The sequence below is a fragment of the Corvus hawaiiensis genome, chromosome 13 (genome assembly GCF_020740725.1).
Source record: "Corvus hawaiiensis isolate bCorHaw1 chromosome 13, bCorHaw1.pri.cur, whole genome shotgun sequence".
NCBI lineage: Eukaryota > Metazoa > Chordata > Aves > Passeriformes > Corvidae > Corvus > Corvus hawaiiensis.
The window spans coordinates 14,596,643-14,611,733 of NC_063225.1; the positions used below are offsets into that span (position 1 = coordinate 14,596,643).

A 15,091-nucleotide genomic window follows, 5' to 3' on the forward strand; every position below is an offset into this window, starting at 1 on the left:
TATCTTACAAAGCTGGGCATGGGAAGAGGTTGCAGGCCTCCTCTTCTGGAATGGGCTTGGTGCTGCTGTCACAGTAACCCTCAGGTACCTCCTCGTGAGTGATTCTGTTGACACAGTGGAAAACCGGGTACTGTGATCCTGAAATTAAATAGACAATTAGGTAAAGGCTCGCACAGCAATAACAGCAGCATCCAACACTGATGCAGAAAGGAAAAGCATAATCTGACAACAGGAAACACAGACAAAGGTTTTATCCAAAATTTCCAAATGTAAGAGCTGACAGGATGCGGTAGCAGTTTCCACACTGAATATCAGAAGATCTATTTGCTCAGTCATCTTAAGTGGAAATTCAGGAGAAGAGCTGGTGGCAGTTCTCATGGGAAGCATTTTCACTTTGTAAAAAAATGTAATAGTCTTTTTCTAAGCCAAAGTTTTACTAACGTGCTTTGAAATCTCACAGGTTTACATCAGAACTGTTAATTTAGCTTTCCTTTTCCTTAGGTAGCACGAAAATAACTTTTCTTGTTTTCTTCTTGCAACTTAGAACTTCCTAAGGTTATTTAACTTTGGTGGATCATAAAAAAATAATTAAAAAGCATCATCTCTATTTCTGCATGAAGAAATAAAGTAGAAGAAAACAGAAAACATAGAGAGAAGAAAAAAGTAGAAAGTGTCCTACACTGAATGATGCAAAATGAAAACAAAGCCTTAAATAGTATAGATTTTTTTCCTGACTTTTCCACCCCCTTCTTTGTCAGCCTATATAACCTAGTTTGGCTTGAAATGCCTTAGGGGCATCAGAGAGTCACAGGCGTCTCACACCAAGATCACAAGAAATGTTCATACAGTCTCAATAGTCTCAGGATCCTGCTCTCAAGATCCAGTTTCTTTTGAATTTAACTTCATCAGAACACGCACACATTTTTCATATAATGGGAAAAGAAAAAGTTATTTTTGGCAGTTCTGTTGCTAAATTTCATGGAGTAAATTTAAGCTGTATAGGAGCCTGAAAGATACCCTTTTAATTTTTTTTCTTAAGTCCTACAGTTTTGCCATCTTCATTTTGACTCAGATTTCATTAATACCACTGCCAAGAGTGACCAGATCTCCGCAGAAAGGACGAGGACAAGAACTATGTGCCAATGTCTGTAAAAGCCATGGGATACACAACCAAGATTTCTATGATGGAAAGGAGGGATATATTTACCCTGATGTGTTCCTGCAACTGCACCATAAATTACCTGATTTGCATACTAAAATTCACCTTGAATATGGAAATTCAGTTGATATTCACTGATTGCTGCTAGCCAATAATCAAACACAATTATGGATCCTGCCTATAAGACTTCTATTAAAAGCACAGCGTGCTTAAATGCCAACTAAAATATTTTTCTTTACAAAAGGGCTGACTTCAAGAAGTCTGAATTTTACTGGTTGTATTTTAGCTCTAGTACTACCAAGGAAAAAAGTTCTCTCTTTTTTTTTTTAACTGAGAAGCAATTTTGATTGCTATCACTATTGCTGGATTTTTTAGCTCTATCTGTAGCTGTAACACGGACACTCATCTGGCCTTGGACCAAATTCACAAAGTATGCTCTCAAACTAATTAGGAAGCAAATGTTCTATATGTATATGAACTGGTAACAGTCAGCTGAGCTCCCACACTGGTACATGTTTATTTTAAACCTCTGCAGCTTTTTGGCTATGGTGGTGGGTGGCTATGCACAGTACAAAAGATTTCACTTTTACCATCACAAAAACTTATTCTTCCAAGTAATTGCTTGTGTTCTGCATTATTGAATCTGTGATCACTGTGAATGTCTGACAGCAAGCTTAATCTTTGCAGTATATGCAAGCAGTGTATGCACGACTTCCCAAAAGCTCACTAATTACCAGGCCCTCTCCATCCCTTTTCTGTCCCACTTCTCTCCTGTTAAAACCTCCAATTTCTGAAGTCACACCAGTGCTGCTCCAGCAACATCCAATGAGACAGAGATATATCTGATGAAATGCCTGTGAAAGCCTCCCATGAAGGCCAGAAAGCTGTTGACAAAGACACAAAAAGCACAGAGGGTGTATCTGACAAAGCTGGAGAGGCAAAAGGGAATGGTAAAGAATGCCAACGAATGTTGAGGAAAGCAGCTGTGTATCAAGGGTATGGGAGAGAGCAGCTTGCCATAATTGCTGAAATATTTCCTTTCAGAGGCAAATATCATATCTTTCCTTACAATTTATGTGCTTTGTATTTTTAATTTTGCTGTTTCTACTGATTTAAATATAAGCACAGGTAATAGTTGTGACATGACTTTTGGTTGTAAGATAACAGAAGACAGCAGGTCTAACAATGTTTTGTGCACACACAAAGCACTTACCTTTCCCACATGTAGTAGTGCACTCAGTTTTTCCAACCTGCTTCCAGTTGTGTTCTCGGTTTTGTCTTGGTGGTTGCATAGCAGGCACTTGGTTTTCTGGCTGATGAGAAGGAAATCTTCCTGGCTGAATAACTGGAAAAGTTCCAGCTGACTGTCCAGTGAGAATGTCTGCCTCTCTATGCAAATCCTCATCCTCATGACTTGCACTTTCTGGCATTCCTAACTGACCATTCAATGGCTCCCCTGATGATGGACAATAATAGTAAAGTAAAATAATGAGCTTCACATAAAAATATTATTCTATGTTATGATCCACTAATAATTAAAACTGGAACATCATTAAACTTGGAAGTAGCTTTAATCTGCTATGTAGAGACTGCCTAATAACGACCTGCAAAGATTGTGTTGTTTTAAACTAAGATAACCAAATCTTAGCCAGCAAATACATTAAAAACTAAAAACTGAAGAATCTCCAAAGACAACATAGAGTTAACACACCCAGTGTCAAAACTTCCCAAAGCTTGTTTTGTTCCATGCTTTGCATTCTGTGCCTCCCCATGTCACAGCACAGCTGCTCCTCATTATGAACATACCAAACACTCAGAAATTTGTCAAAGCAAGTCACGAACATTAAAACGAGGACCAAATTCACTTGCAAAGTTTCTCCTGTCCTTCAGAACTTCCTAGGAATATATGGAGCACATACCCACAGCTCAGGCAGGAGCTGCCCAGGTTCTTGCTTGGGAAGAAAACACTGCTCTATTTCATCCTCTCCAGTTGCGAGAGGAAAGGGAAACTGTGGAAGGTTGTTTTAAATCATCTCAAAAAGAAAAAGACTCTGAAAAATCATGTTCTATTTTATTTCTGAGACATGGTTACAACACTCCTACTCAAAGTAGTAATCTTCCCAGCTAAAGCATAAATAAACCCTGCCAGTTTTAATTCACTGAAGTTAGCAAATCTATGCTGAGTTCTCATTCAACATGTAGGGTGAAATTCTGGGCCTCTCCCACAACAATGGCAGCATTTACTGAATTTAATGGTACAAATTTCTCCACTAGCTTATTAAGTAACAAAATTATGTTTGATAAAAGGAAATGGTGGCATTTTACCTGGCCTCCTGTGAGCAAGCAACTGAGGACTAATGACATTGTCTCCTGGAATGATATATTCATAATGTATACCCGGGTTAGGCTGCTGATGTATCATCTAAAAAGAAAACCAGCCATACATTGAGTTCTTCCACTTGTTATGTTACTAACACTTATATATAAATATCAGCTTGAACCAATCAGCTACATCGGGATAGAAGCAATGGTTAATGACTCTCTCCAAAGAATGCAAAAAGAAGAAAATACAAGTTCCTGTGTTTGCAAAACTGAGCTAGCTTATGATGGCAGAGAAGCTATTTGTCTAAACCTTCTTTGAAAAACCCAAGACTGCCATGCTTGGGGCCAAGGTGAGCTGTGGGCTGTGCCAGCCACAGCCTTCCCCATCAGCAACGTGAGCAGCAGAGGCTCACACCAGGCCTCAGCAGCAGAAGAGATGGTCCTAAGGTCATCAAAACATTCTAAGATAGCAGGAACTTGACAGATGTCTGAGGAAACAAAAGCAAAGAAGAAACAAAGCAAAAAAAAAAAAAAACAAAACAAAACCATAACCCCCAACCTTAGACAGGCAGCCTCCTGCCTTTTGAAAGGTTCCCCAGTGGCCTGAGGAGAGCACCTGCAGACAGCACACACACTTTACTCTGTGCCTATTGCAAAGCCAACTGCTCCTTTCAGCACCCTGCAGCTCCCTTGGCACCCCACGGAGCCCCAGCAATCGATCAGCTCAAGCTGCTGCTGTCATGCTGCCCTCCCCACAAGCACTGCTCAGCAAATAGCCATGGAGCAGAGTACAAAGGCCCATGGACTTGTTGCAGTAGCTGAAGATTGTCCGCAGCCCTCCTGCATCCTTCCACATTCACTTTCAACTGAATGAAGATACAATGTAAGTGCAGCCAGAATCCCACTGCTTTACAGCCAGCCACAACTCTATCAACGTGTTATTTATGAAACACAGGCAGGAACCAGAAGGTTTTCTCCTTTAAATGTGAAAATGAAGCTCAGTGTTTTCAGAATGCTGCTGCACAAGCCCACGTGAGCTGACAGGAGCATGATTCTGAAAGCCACTGTTAACTCCAGGTGTGCTTTTTTAAGCAGTTGGGCATAACAGGACCTGAGACAGATATGACTTTAGGACAGCTTTTTTAAACTGTTAGCAGCACACTCCATTCCCAGCTGAGTCCTATTGCATTGCTGCTGTGAGCCTGAGCATACCCACATGAGAAGTGCATGGGTGTCATGAGCTGCTTGTTTCACTGCTTCAGCACAGCTCTACTGACATGTATGTTTTAGTCCTGAACTCTCTGTGGAGATTAGTCTGGTACAAGCCTCACACTATACTCAAAGTACCTTTTAAAACCAAACAAAATGAAATGAAATGAAATGAAACAAAACCAAACCAAACCAAAGCACAAACAAGCAAAAACCCCAAACAAACCCACAAGCAAACACCAGAGCTTGCTCTGGCTCTTTGGTTCTCACAATCCATGGACCTAAAAGCAATAAGTCCTGCTATCCTAATGGCCCAGTGACCCAGCACAACTAAAGCTTCAAGGCTTCACTAAATTCACATCAATTAATACCAACTAGGGATTCAGACCCTTGTTTCAACTTATGTCAAAATCACTTTTTCCTTGCCAAATATAACCGCTGGTTCTCTAAACTCTGTCCCTCAGAGAACATTCACTTTTCTGAACCATCTAATAATGCACTGTCTGCAGTATTTTTTGTAAGGTTGGGTCCTTCCAATGTCGCTTTGTCATCCAAAAAATACACCCTCTTTGTGGTCCTGAGAGAACCAAGAACTGTGAGCTGACTTCAGCAGAAGAGTACACTTCCCCTTCCAGAACCAGGACCCTGTTCTTTAGATGGTTCCAGGAACAACTTCGCAGTTTTTCCATCACATTTCTTAAAACAACTGACAGGCTTATGTTAGAGAGTGCTTAACTGATTAAGCCCCTAATTAGTATATTGTTCCAGCTTTCCTGCAGGAAAATACCTGAAATGATAGAATAGTTTTACTTTGAGTTAATGGACCTAAGTCTTTGTAGCAATGTATATTCACACTTGGACAGAATTTGCATCTCTTTTTCTTGTTATTTATAAACTCCTGTAAATCAGAAAGCTTTTTCCTCTACATTTCAGAGTGGAAGAAAGACAGCATGATCTCAGGAAAACAGAACAGAAAGCCATTTGGAATTCTCATCTGCAAATCTCTTCATTTTTCTACACAGAGTATAAAGATCATGAGTATGGGTGAATGGAAAATGACACGATTCAGGCACAGCAAGACGAAGTCTGAAAAAAGACATCTCTATCTGCTTGGCTACACATTTCGAATCCAGGAGAGAGGCTGTGTCATACTGAGCATTGATTTTCTTGCACCTTGCACTATTCATCTTTATCTTCCCATACTATATTAAAAAAGAGACTAAACTATCATCTTATACTGAATTGCAGTATTCCTCACATCAACCAGAAGCATCTCAGGTGAGAGAGCAGTCAAATCAGAAGTGGCGATCCACAGCAGCAGCCACAGAGCAAAGCTGGTAAAGCTCTTCCCATCATGGCAGCTTTCTTACAGGCACTAAGCCTAAACTAAACTATCACAATATCACAGATCGAAACTTAAAGCTTTTTTATGATATTACTTTGGAAATATCTGCTTAATCCACTTCCCGACCCTTTTCTCTCTGGGTCATTATGTATTAGGCATTAATTGGCTGGCAATAAAAACTCAGGGCCAAGCCTCAACTCACAAATCCTGTAACTGCACAGTGACATGAACACTTGAGAAACACAGAGTCTGCACTGCACAGTCTAGGAGCCCAATTGTTTATTTTTCTAGGCTTTTGCCAGTCACACATTGCAATCAATTGGAAAAGAAGTTTGGATCTGTTGGACTAGATTATCTTAGAGGTCTTTTTCAACCTTAGTGATCCTAAGTGTTATCATAATTATTACATTGCTTTATTAGACACCATATAGCAGATGGGGAATAATTTTGCCAACGTCTAAGTTTTCCCAGCTTTGTAATCAGGGTAGTTACTATAAATTTTTCTATGAAATTATCCAGCACACTCACTTTTCCACCCCATATTGCACTCAAGGACAAAAAAGCCACAGCTGGATGAAAGAATCATATATTCAGTTAACCTAGTTTTTCAATAAATGAATTTTACTGTGTGGGAGTGTATAATCTCAGAACACGCCATTTATCTTGGAATAAGTTGTAATTAATTCCAGTTATATTTTTTATTTCAGTATGATGAACTAAAAAACCATCCCATCTGAAGTAAAAAGCTTTTTCAACATGATTTCTTTCTCTCAGACACAATTTGTCTTTTCTTCCTTCCTCAAACAGCCATTATCTATGGTCTTCCTATCACAGCTTCATATTAAAACTGCCCTGCTTCAAATCCTACATTCTATAGGTTTATGGACCGGTTTCTTTTAAAGGAAACTGAGATGGTGAGAGGCCTTGTCTAGCTTAGGTATTCGCTTCTTCACTGTAAAATTAAACTATGCCAAATTTGTTTCAATAGGAAAGTATCCAGAAAAAATCCAGTCCACCAAAGAAAAGCCCTGGACATTTGTATGCTTTATTTCTACTTTACTGAACAAGTTAAATTGGTTTTACTGGATCAGTAAGGTCTGAGAGAAAAAGGCTTGATTTAAACATCCTGTGATCTGGAGCAAAATGGATACAACCGCAAACAAGTGTAAAATATCAAAAATAGCACTTCAAAATTAAATTAACAAAGTGTTGGTACTGAATGCAACTTTAGTGTTGCATGTTAACAATGAACTGAACAATTTCTTTTCCATCAGGAAGATTAATTGAAATACTAACTCACATAGACATCAAGGACTTCATTTGTTGGCCCATCAGCTAAAAATGACTCCCCTGCAGTGCTGGAGATCTCATTGGGGCGTCTGTAAGTGAACATTGTCCCACCACCTTCGTATCTGCCCGGGCGATCGATGGCCCAGTTCCCATTGATGATGGAGCGTCCCGAGCGGCTCCGCAGGGCTGCAGGGGGGACACAAACACAAGGATTTGGTCAGAGGAAAGCCCTTCCCACAATGGTGCCCAATCAGTTCCCCACAGCTGCAGGGAACACTCTTAGGTATTCCTGACACCAGGGAACAAAGCTGCTGAAAAGAACAGAGTTACATTAGTAGTTGTGGGATAAAACCCAACAAACCAAACACAAACCAATCTCAGAAAACTGTCTCAACACCTTGTAGGTTTATGCTGTAGGAAAATAAACAAAAATCAAAGACAGCTTGGAAACCCTTTTCAACAGTTTCTGCCAGGTGGCCACGTGACTCTCAGCCAGCCAGCAGCACACACAACTCACATGGATGCCAAGGAAGTGGTTTTCCTGCACTTTCTTCCCATTGCATGGACTATTTTGTGAGTTAGGCAGAACAGAACACAGAGGCAGATACAGAAAATCAGTGCATTACACCCAACAATTTAGGGGCACATGAGTATCCTGAGTTGCCAAATATTCCTGTTATTCTTCATGAAGACATTTGGCTGGTCCCTCCACTTCCTTTTCAGAACATTATTTTTTTGTCAGAACATCTGCAGAGCCCTCACCTGCAGCACTGCTTGGAGTGCTGAGCCCTCTGAAAATGCCAGTAGGATCTCCTGCATAAAAAAAAAGTGACTTGCAAATCAGATACTAGCCAGGGACTGATAAAATCTGGATTCAGTATCCTGTTGGGCAGTGCACTCCCTTTATTATGGGCAAATCAGTGGGTTGGTGACATAGGGGCCTCTGTTCCTTCTCATTCCTACTTTCTTTATCTGTCTGTGACTATAATTTTCAATCCTTAAAGTCAGAAACTCCTGCCACATACATGTGCATAATTTATGCATTATTACAGTTGCATTATTAAAAAACAACAACAACAACAAAATATATATAGAGGGTGAAACCCTATCAGACATTATTTAACTACAAAGGAACCACACAACCCTTTCTCCAAAGGCTCTAGATTTTCAATTTTATTACAAAAGAATTTGCTTTTAAATAAAAACTTTAAAAGAAACAACAAAATCTAGTAATACCCTTGGCTGTATATTGCTTGGTAATTTACTTTTTAAAATGCAAATTCAAGGTACAGGTTTTGAACTTAAAAAAAGTTAGGGTCAAGGACCCAGTTATTCCAGAGACTGCTTCTGCTTTGCCCTGTCTCAACGACTGTGACACTCAGTTAAAATGCTTTCAACGTTATACACAACTATTTATGCTACTGGGAAAAACTTACATGCGTGGCCTAAATGACAGGAAATTAAATTTATGCCACTAATTCCAAAGTAATACACATAAGAGAAGAAACTAAAATTGTTTGTACATATTCCAGACATCTGAATTAACTTAATTAATCAATAAAAGCAGTCTTTCTGCTTTTGCTGCAGGACTCAGAACAGAATGTCCCGTGTGAAGGGACAGTGTGACACTGCCAGTGTCCTTGACTTGTTAGGTTGTAAAATTCAAAGTCTTTTGACTTGGAGGGGTTGCTGCTGACTACCCAACTATTTATAATTTGCTTAATATTGATGAAATATTTTTATTAAAGCAAAAATGTAAATTAATTTAATGGCTTTGGATCAGACCCTGCAAATGTATTCACACACTTTGAACTTTTATTTTGCTTAATGCTACATGTTTATTTTCCCAAGACCCATCATACATCCACTTGCTTCCCAGGTCTCATTTACTGACATGCCAACAAAACAGTCTCTGTACTGTGAACATTAGTTGAAAAATATTTTATACAGTATCAGCCATGGAAATGGCCTCATCAGTACTCATATAGTGCTGAGAGGAAAAATTAAAGCTAAAAAATATTACATACAGGTTAAATATGAAATCCAGTCACATTATTTACTTGCTATTTGTACGCTATTTACAATTTGTTACTTTTTAATTCAAACAACTGTGGATTAAACACTTCTGCAAAATGCATTGGAGACTGCTTTTACATTGGTTTATTAATGTGGAACACTTCCTTAACTTTATGATCTGAGTATTTTTTCTTAGATTGATGCTAAACAAGTAAGATAAATGAATCATCAAGAGCTCAAGAAAAAAAGAGAGAGCTGGCTAAGATTAAATTGTTATTAATAATGAAGCTGTAGAAAGATGGCTGTCTGAGAAACTGAGTGCACATTAAACTTTCATTTCAAATCCATCATATGACAGATTTGAAAGAGGCCTCTCCATAAAAAGGGAAAATGTGCCTTTTTTATGTTTTGATCACTCTGCATCCACCACCTCAACTCTGCCCTCTGAAGAATTTTTATGGTACTAATATTTTTAGCCAAAGCATGAAAGATTATGAGAAGCTTTACCATTAATTCCTCTTGAGGAATTCTGCATACAGGCTGCAGCTCATTTAATTTATCTTTCATCTTGGAAATGGCTTTTAACTAAAACTGTGTTGTTTACAGTGGCCTTCAATAATGTTTTGCACTGGTGATACGGAGTATTTCAGGATACAAATTCTGATTACCTTCTCCATATTAACAGTTTGATATATACTGTAAGTGTCTTGCTGAATGACTCCTATTCTTCTAACCATATCTGAAGAGAAATATTTTAGGTGTGGGTGTAGTACCTCACTATTTGCAGTATATTTTCACCCAAAATAGGCACAGTACCAATAATAACATGAAACTCTTAAATCTGGCAACAGCACTAATATGGAGAGTAATACAGTATATTTTTCTGTCCTAAGGCTCTTCTGTCTGGGAGAACAGTGTCCTAAGTCCTACTTAATTGCTTTACAAGCCATAATAAGGCTGCAGACAGACAGAATTGAAATTCTTTCCCATATATTAAGTGTCTCACATTTGGTCCTGACCCAAAGAGAGTGAAGCAGGGAGTAGTTCCTCACTCTGGGAAGAGGCTGCAGCCTTGCAACTGTGGCCAGTGGGAATCCAAATCAAGGTTTGGCTGCTGAAGTCAATTGCAAATGTCTTACTGGTGATTTAATCCAGAGAACCCTGACAAGCTGCAGATGCACTCCAGGTGCAAGTCAAAGATTGAAAAGACATCATAAAATGTTCTTTGATAAAGGTCCTCAACAAAGGCACCTCGAACAGGAGAGTGTGAGATGGATGGGGCTCTCAGGCTGCATTTGCTTTGCAGCTGCCAATTAAAAACCAAAGCATCTTACAGGCAAAGTGCAGCAACTATCTTATTTTTACATAAGCACAACCTTTACTTGACACATCACATTTGAAGCATTTTTTAAAATATTTTATTTTAAGAAGCTTTTAAAAATTTCATCCTGTTGCTTTTTAAGTTTAATTCAAATGCAAGAATGTCTTGGCCATATCAGCTTTCTGTAGAAACAACACTTTCCCAGCACCTTTAAAGAAAGTGCCCAGATACAGCTACAGTAAATAATAAGACTGCTTCTAAATAAGCACTTCAATGAGAGAAGTGAAAGAAACATGCAACTTCTACTGTGTATCTTTCCTGCACAAAAATACATTATATGGAGCTTTCAGAGACAAATCTAAAATATTCATGTACTGCTTTATAAAAATCAGTGCAGGGTGGTGTATCTTGTATGACTAAACCCCACAGATACCCTTTGGTGACATCTCCTGTAATATAAGTCAGTTGGCTTAATGGTACAAACCATGAGGAACGTAACAGCAAAAGAAACTTGAAAGGGAGGGGTTTGTTGGGAAAATCCAGCAAAGAGAAAAGTCCAGAAAATGCACTGAGCTGGCCTTTAACTCTGAGCAGCCACACCTAACAGCCTGTTGACCAGCTGCCACACCAGCGTAACTCCTAAAACCAGTGGCTACTTCTGATTGCACATAGATTGTAAAACTCTCTTCTCCAAAAGTACTTGAAAACAATCCAGACATAAAGAAAACCAAAAAACCAAACCAAACCAAACAAAGCACAAAAAACCCCAACCAAACAAAAAAAACCACCAAAACCCCCAGCTATTCAGTGTCACAAAACATAGCTTGTCTTCAGGCCTGTCAGCCTTGCAGGATGGAATACACAAGACCTGTTAGGTCAACAAAGAAAGAGCACATGGACTACAATCTAGAAACACTCTAAGTCACAGCACACAGCTTCTAGCTACTTTAAAATACCTTTGCACAATGAGGAAAAAAGCCATATGCCTAGAAACTCCACAATGAACAGTTTTAAAATAATGAAATATTCATTAGTTCAAGTGGATTCTCAAAAAAACCTCCTTTCCAGAAGCATAGATATTTGCTTATTATTAGAATACACCTTAGTTACAGAACATTCAAGAGAAATTTGGCACACTTCTCATTAACTGAATTATCTATTTTTTGCCTCTGAATTTTTGAATTCAAACTCCTATTGAGGTCATGCAAAGCTCCCACGGGAGTCTGAGCTTAATTCAAGAAATATGAGTAGGGCTAAGATCTCATGATCAGCAAGAGTCAAATGATTTTAACAATCTGATCCTACAAACACCTTATTTCAGAGCCAACGGAGGATATTAGAAAATGGTCAGCAGATCACTTACTGGCCCTAAATTAGGATCCAGTGTCTCTGCAGGCTGGACACCTTTACTTCTTGCACGGTATTTAGTTTCTTCACTGGCAACCAAGACAGGGTAAGGGTACAGATCTGTAACAAAAGTGGGGCATCTTCTAACTGTGCATAGCTGAGGCCCAGGGTTCATGAACTTCCAACCATTTTGGAAGTTCAAAGCCATTACTGGTCACTTCAACTGTGTCAGAAAGGACATGTACCAGAGGGTGGGACTCTCCACTAAGAAATGCTCTATGATCTTACATAATCCTAATGCAAAATAGTATTTTCTAATACAAACTTTATAAGACAAAAGTCCCCCAGTGTATGTCTCCACTATTCCTCAATCCAGGAAGGACCAGAAACAAACATAACATTAAATGTCTCAGCATGTGTTTTTCCTGACTGAAACCAGGAGTAAACTGGATCCTGTGGTACTTCCAGTTCTTTTTCAAAGCCTAGGAATCAGAACTTCCTGCACAAGTATTCAAATTTTAGGGACTTATTCATGTATGGATCTGCAAAGCATCTGAGATTTTGGTTGTCTGTCTTTCTATACAGTTACCCCATAATATAGACCCCTATTCTTACTAATCTTACTCATTTTTTCACCTAGTAGAAACTATAAAATCTGCTTTGTAGAAAACCAACAAACATCTTTGCTTACAGCTTTGAATAGCTTGGGGTTATCCTTATTTTGTAAAGGTACTATTGCATTTATCCATGAACTGAGTAGCTGTCATAACATTGCAAATTAAATATGACATATAGTATTTATTGCTAGCATTAGCATTCAAGCAATTGCTTAAATATTTTTATAGTAGACACTAGATAAAAGTACCAGATTTCCAACACTATTACAAGGAAATGATCATTCAAGTATAGTATTATTTCCAAGGAAAGGTTTGCAGTTTTCTTTCTTATCTAAAGTATTAACAGTAGAACTTCACATCAACAGCATAATCCTGCTCAAGAAGTTATTTAGATATTCTCCTTAAGGAGCTGTCATATAAAAGAAATCCTGCTTCAAAGGGGGATAAATTTGAAACAGTGAATTCCATTAAACCAATTTTGCCAAGTTTGTCCTGAGGTCCTACTTTGGCAGGTTTTATCCCCCCACCATGACAGTGTCAAAAAAAAGCAAGAGATTCCTATTCTGTTGCCTTGGGTCTAATTTACTGTTGTTTCAGTTTTGAGAAAGCAGACATCTTCTGGATGCATTTCGTAATGATTATGAGAGCAGCAAATCCCACTTGCTTTTAAAAGATTCCTGATTTTTTTTTTACCTGCAAAAAGAAAATACTATTTACTTGCTTAAAGGTAATGGTTTTGCAGTTAATCACTGCAAACAGAAATGCTCCTTTTCTGCTCTGCAGCAAACAGTAATTTTCCTTTTGGAGGACTCACTGAACTATCGCTCTCCAAATTCCCTCTGCTGGTGCAGCTTCCACTTCTCAGTTGTGCCTGCTCCTTTTTTCTGCTTGACTCCAAAAGCCCTGTTGATGAATCAGCTCAAGGAAAATTCTGGGGCAGCAATGCAGAACAGACAATTAACTACTACTGCAAATAAATATTATAGGCTTTGAGAAAAACCCCCAGATTTGTCCTCTCTGTTCAGCCCCAGACACTACAGCAGGGTTGAAGTCTCAATGGCTTCAATAAAATCCCCAAAGAAAGATCATGTTACCAAATCTTGAGCTTCTGTCAAGAGAGGATGCAGGATTTCCCCATGTTTTTTTAGTAGTCTTCCCTGATAGGTATTAGTAAGAACCAACTGAAACAAAACCACATTAGCTAGTCTAGGCTTCCTCTTCTGTCTTTTTGGTGAGATGAGAAGCAAAATGCAGGAAACCCCCTCTTTGGCTACAGCATTCTCACACTGCAACTCCTGAGACTTTGGCACACAAGGTACTGCAGAATACACATACAGATATATGACCTGACATTTGCAAAATGTGATCATATGGCATTTACTGTGCTTCAATGTCACTGCTGCTCTCCCACACATCACCCTCAATCCCAGTGGGAAGCAGCATGCAACACTGAAAAACTAACAAGGGACCTTTGGAAAACCCATATAAACAGTAGTGTTACTCAGGCAGTGAATGTTTTGCATCCTAGTACCCAGCTGCTACACAAAGACTAAACCTATGTCTGTGTACAGCCTGGAGCTTTGGAAACAAGGAACTCATGAAGCAGGTTTGATGATGCAAGTAACAAGGTTCATTAAAGCAGCATTTCAGCAATTTGTTAATTCTTCCACTGCAAGGCATAAGCACCCCTTATGAATTGCATCTTGGGTTTCATTTTCAGTTTTCTTCCTATTACTGTTTGCCTTCTTTAAAATTGCTCTCATAAAATGCCTTTTCCCATTTTTCAAGCAGGTGTTCTTGAGTGATGGATGACTTTTAATATTATTATTCATAAGTACAAAATTAATAACGCTTACATGACTCCCATGCTTTCCATGGGGACTAAGTTATGCCAAGGCAATAACTCCGAATGTTGAGATATGGCTCTAAATAGCAGAGAATTAGGGAACAGTCTAAAGAGTATGCTTACCCAGATCATACAATTAGTTTCTAAAAGCATTTATTGGAGGCCATACTAACGTTTACCAGGAAAGCAAATGAAGGAATAAGAGGAAATAACAGAGATGAAGTTCATCCTTAGGCCAGTGCTATGTTTATGAGGTCTCCAGCACAAAAATAAACCTGCCTAGGCCTCTTTAGCATGACAGGCTTTATGAAAGTCAGGGAAGTGTGAAGGCATTAATGCTCCATGCTGTTCATGACATACGCAAATGTGGGCACTGCATCTCACTAACCACCACAATTAAATATGCAACAACCCAGTTCTTCACCACTGGTGTTTCAATGCCTACTTTGTATCGAAGTACGGACTGCAATGAGTAAAGAAGTCCTGTTAGAAGTGACATCAGTCCTGAACAGTTAACTGTGTTTTGTGAGGAGTCTATTACAGCCCCCTATACTGGGGGGAAGTACAAGACAAGCTACCAGAAGGCCAGTGCAACACTTGCTGAAGGTATGAATCATTC

General features: G+C 38.9%; 1 protein-coding gene across 3 annotated transcripts in view; it reads right to left on the reverse strand.

The window, feature by feature from the left end:
• The window catches only part of THSD4 (thrombospondin type 1 domain containing 4), a 260,490-nt gene that overhangs the window by 23,786 nt on the left and 221,613 nt on the right, over window positions 1–15,091 (reverse strand). For all 3 annotated transcript variants that reach the window (XM_048317821.1, XM_048317822.1, XM_048317823.1), the window contains 4 exons: window positions 7,336–7,511; window positions 3,485–3,581; window positions 2,373–2,615; window positions 9–138 (listed from right to left, as the gene is read on the reverse strand). In XM_048317821.1, the coding sequence (XP_048173778.1) occupies window positions 9–138; window positions 2,373–2,615; window positions 3,485–3,581; window positions 7,336–7,511 (646 nt within the window). The remainder of the gene's footprint in view (window positions 1–8; window positions 139–2,372; window positions 2,616–3,484; window positions 3,582–7,335; window positions 7,512–15,091) is intronic.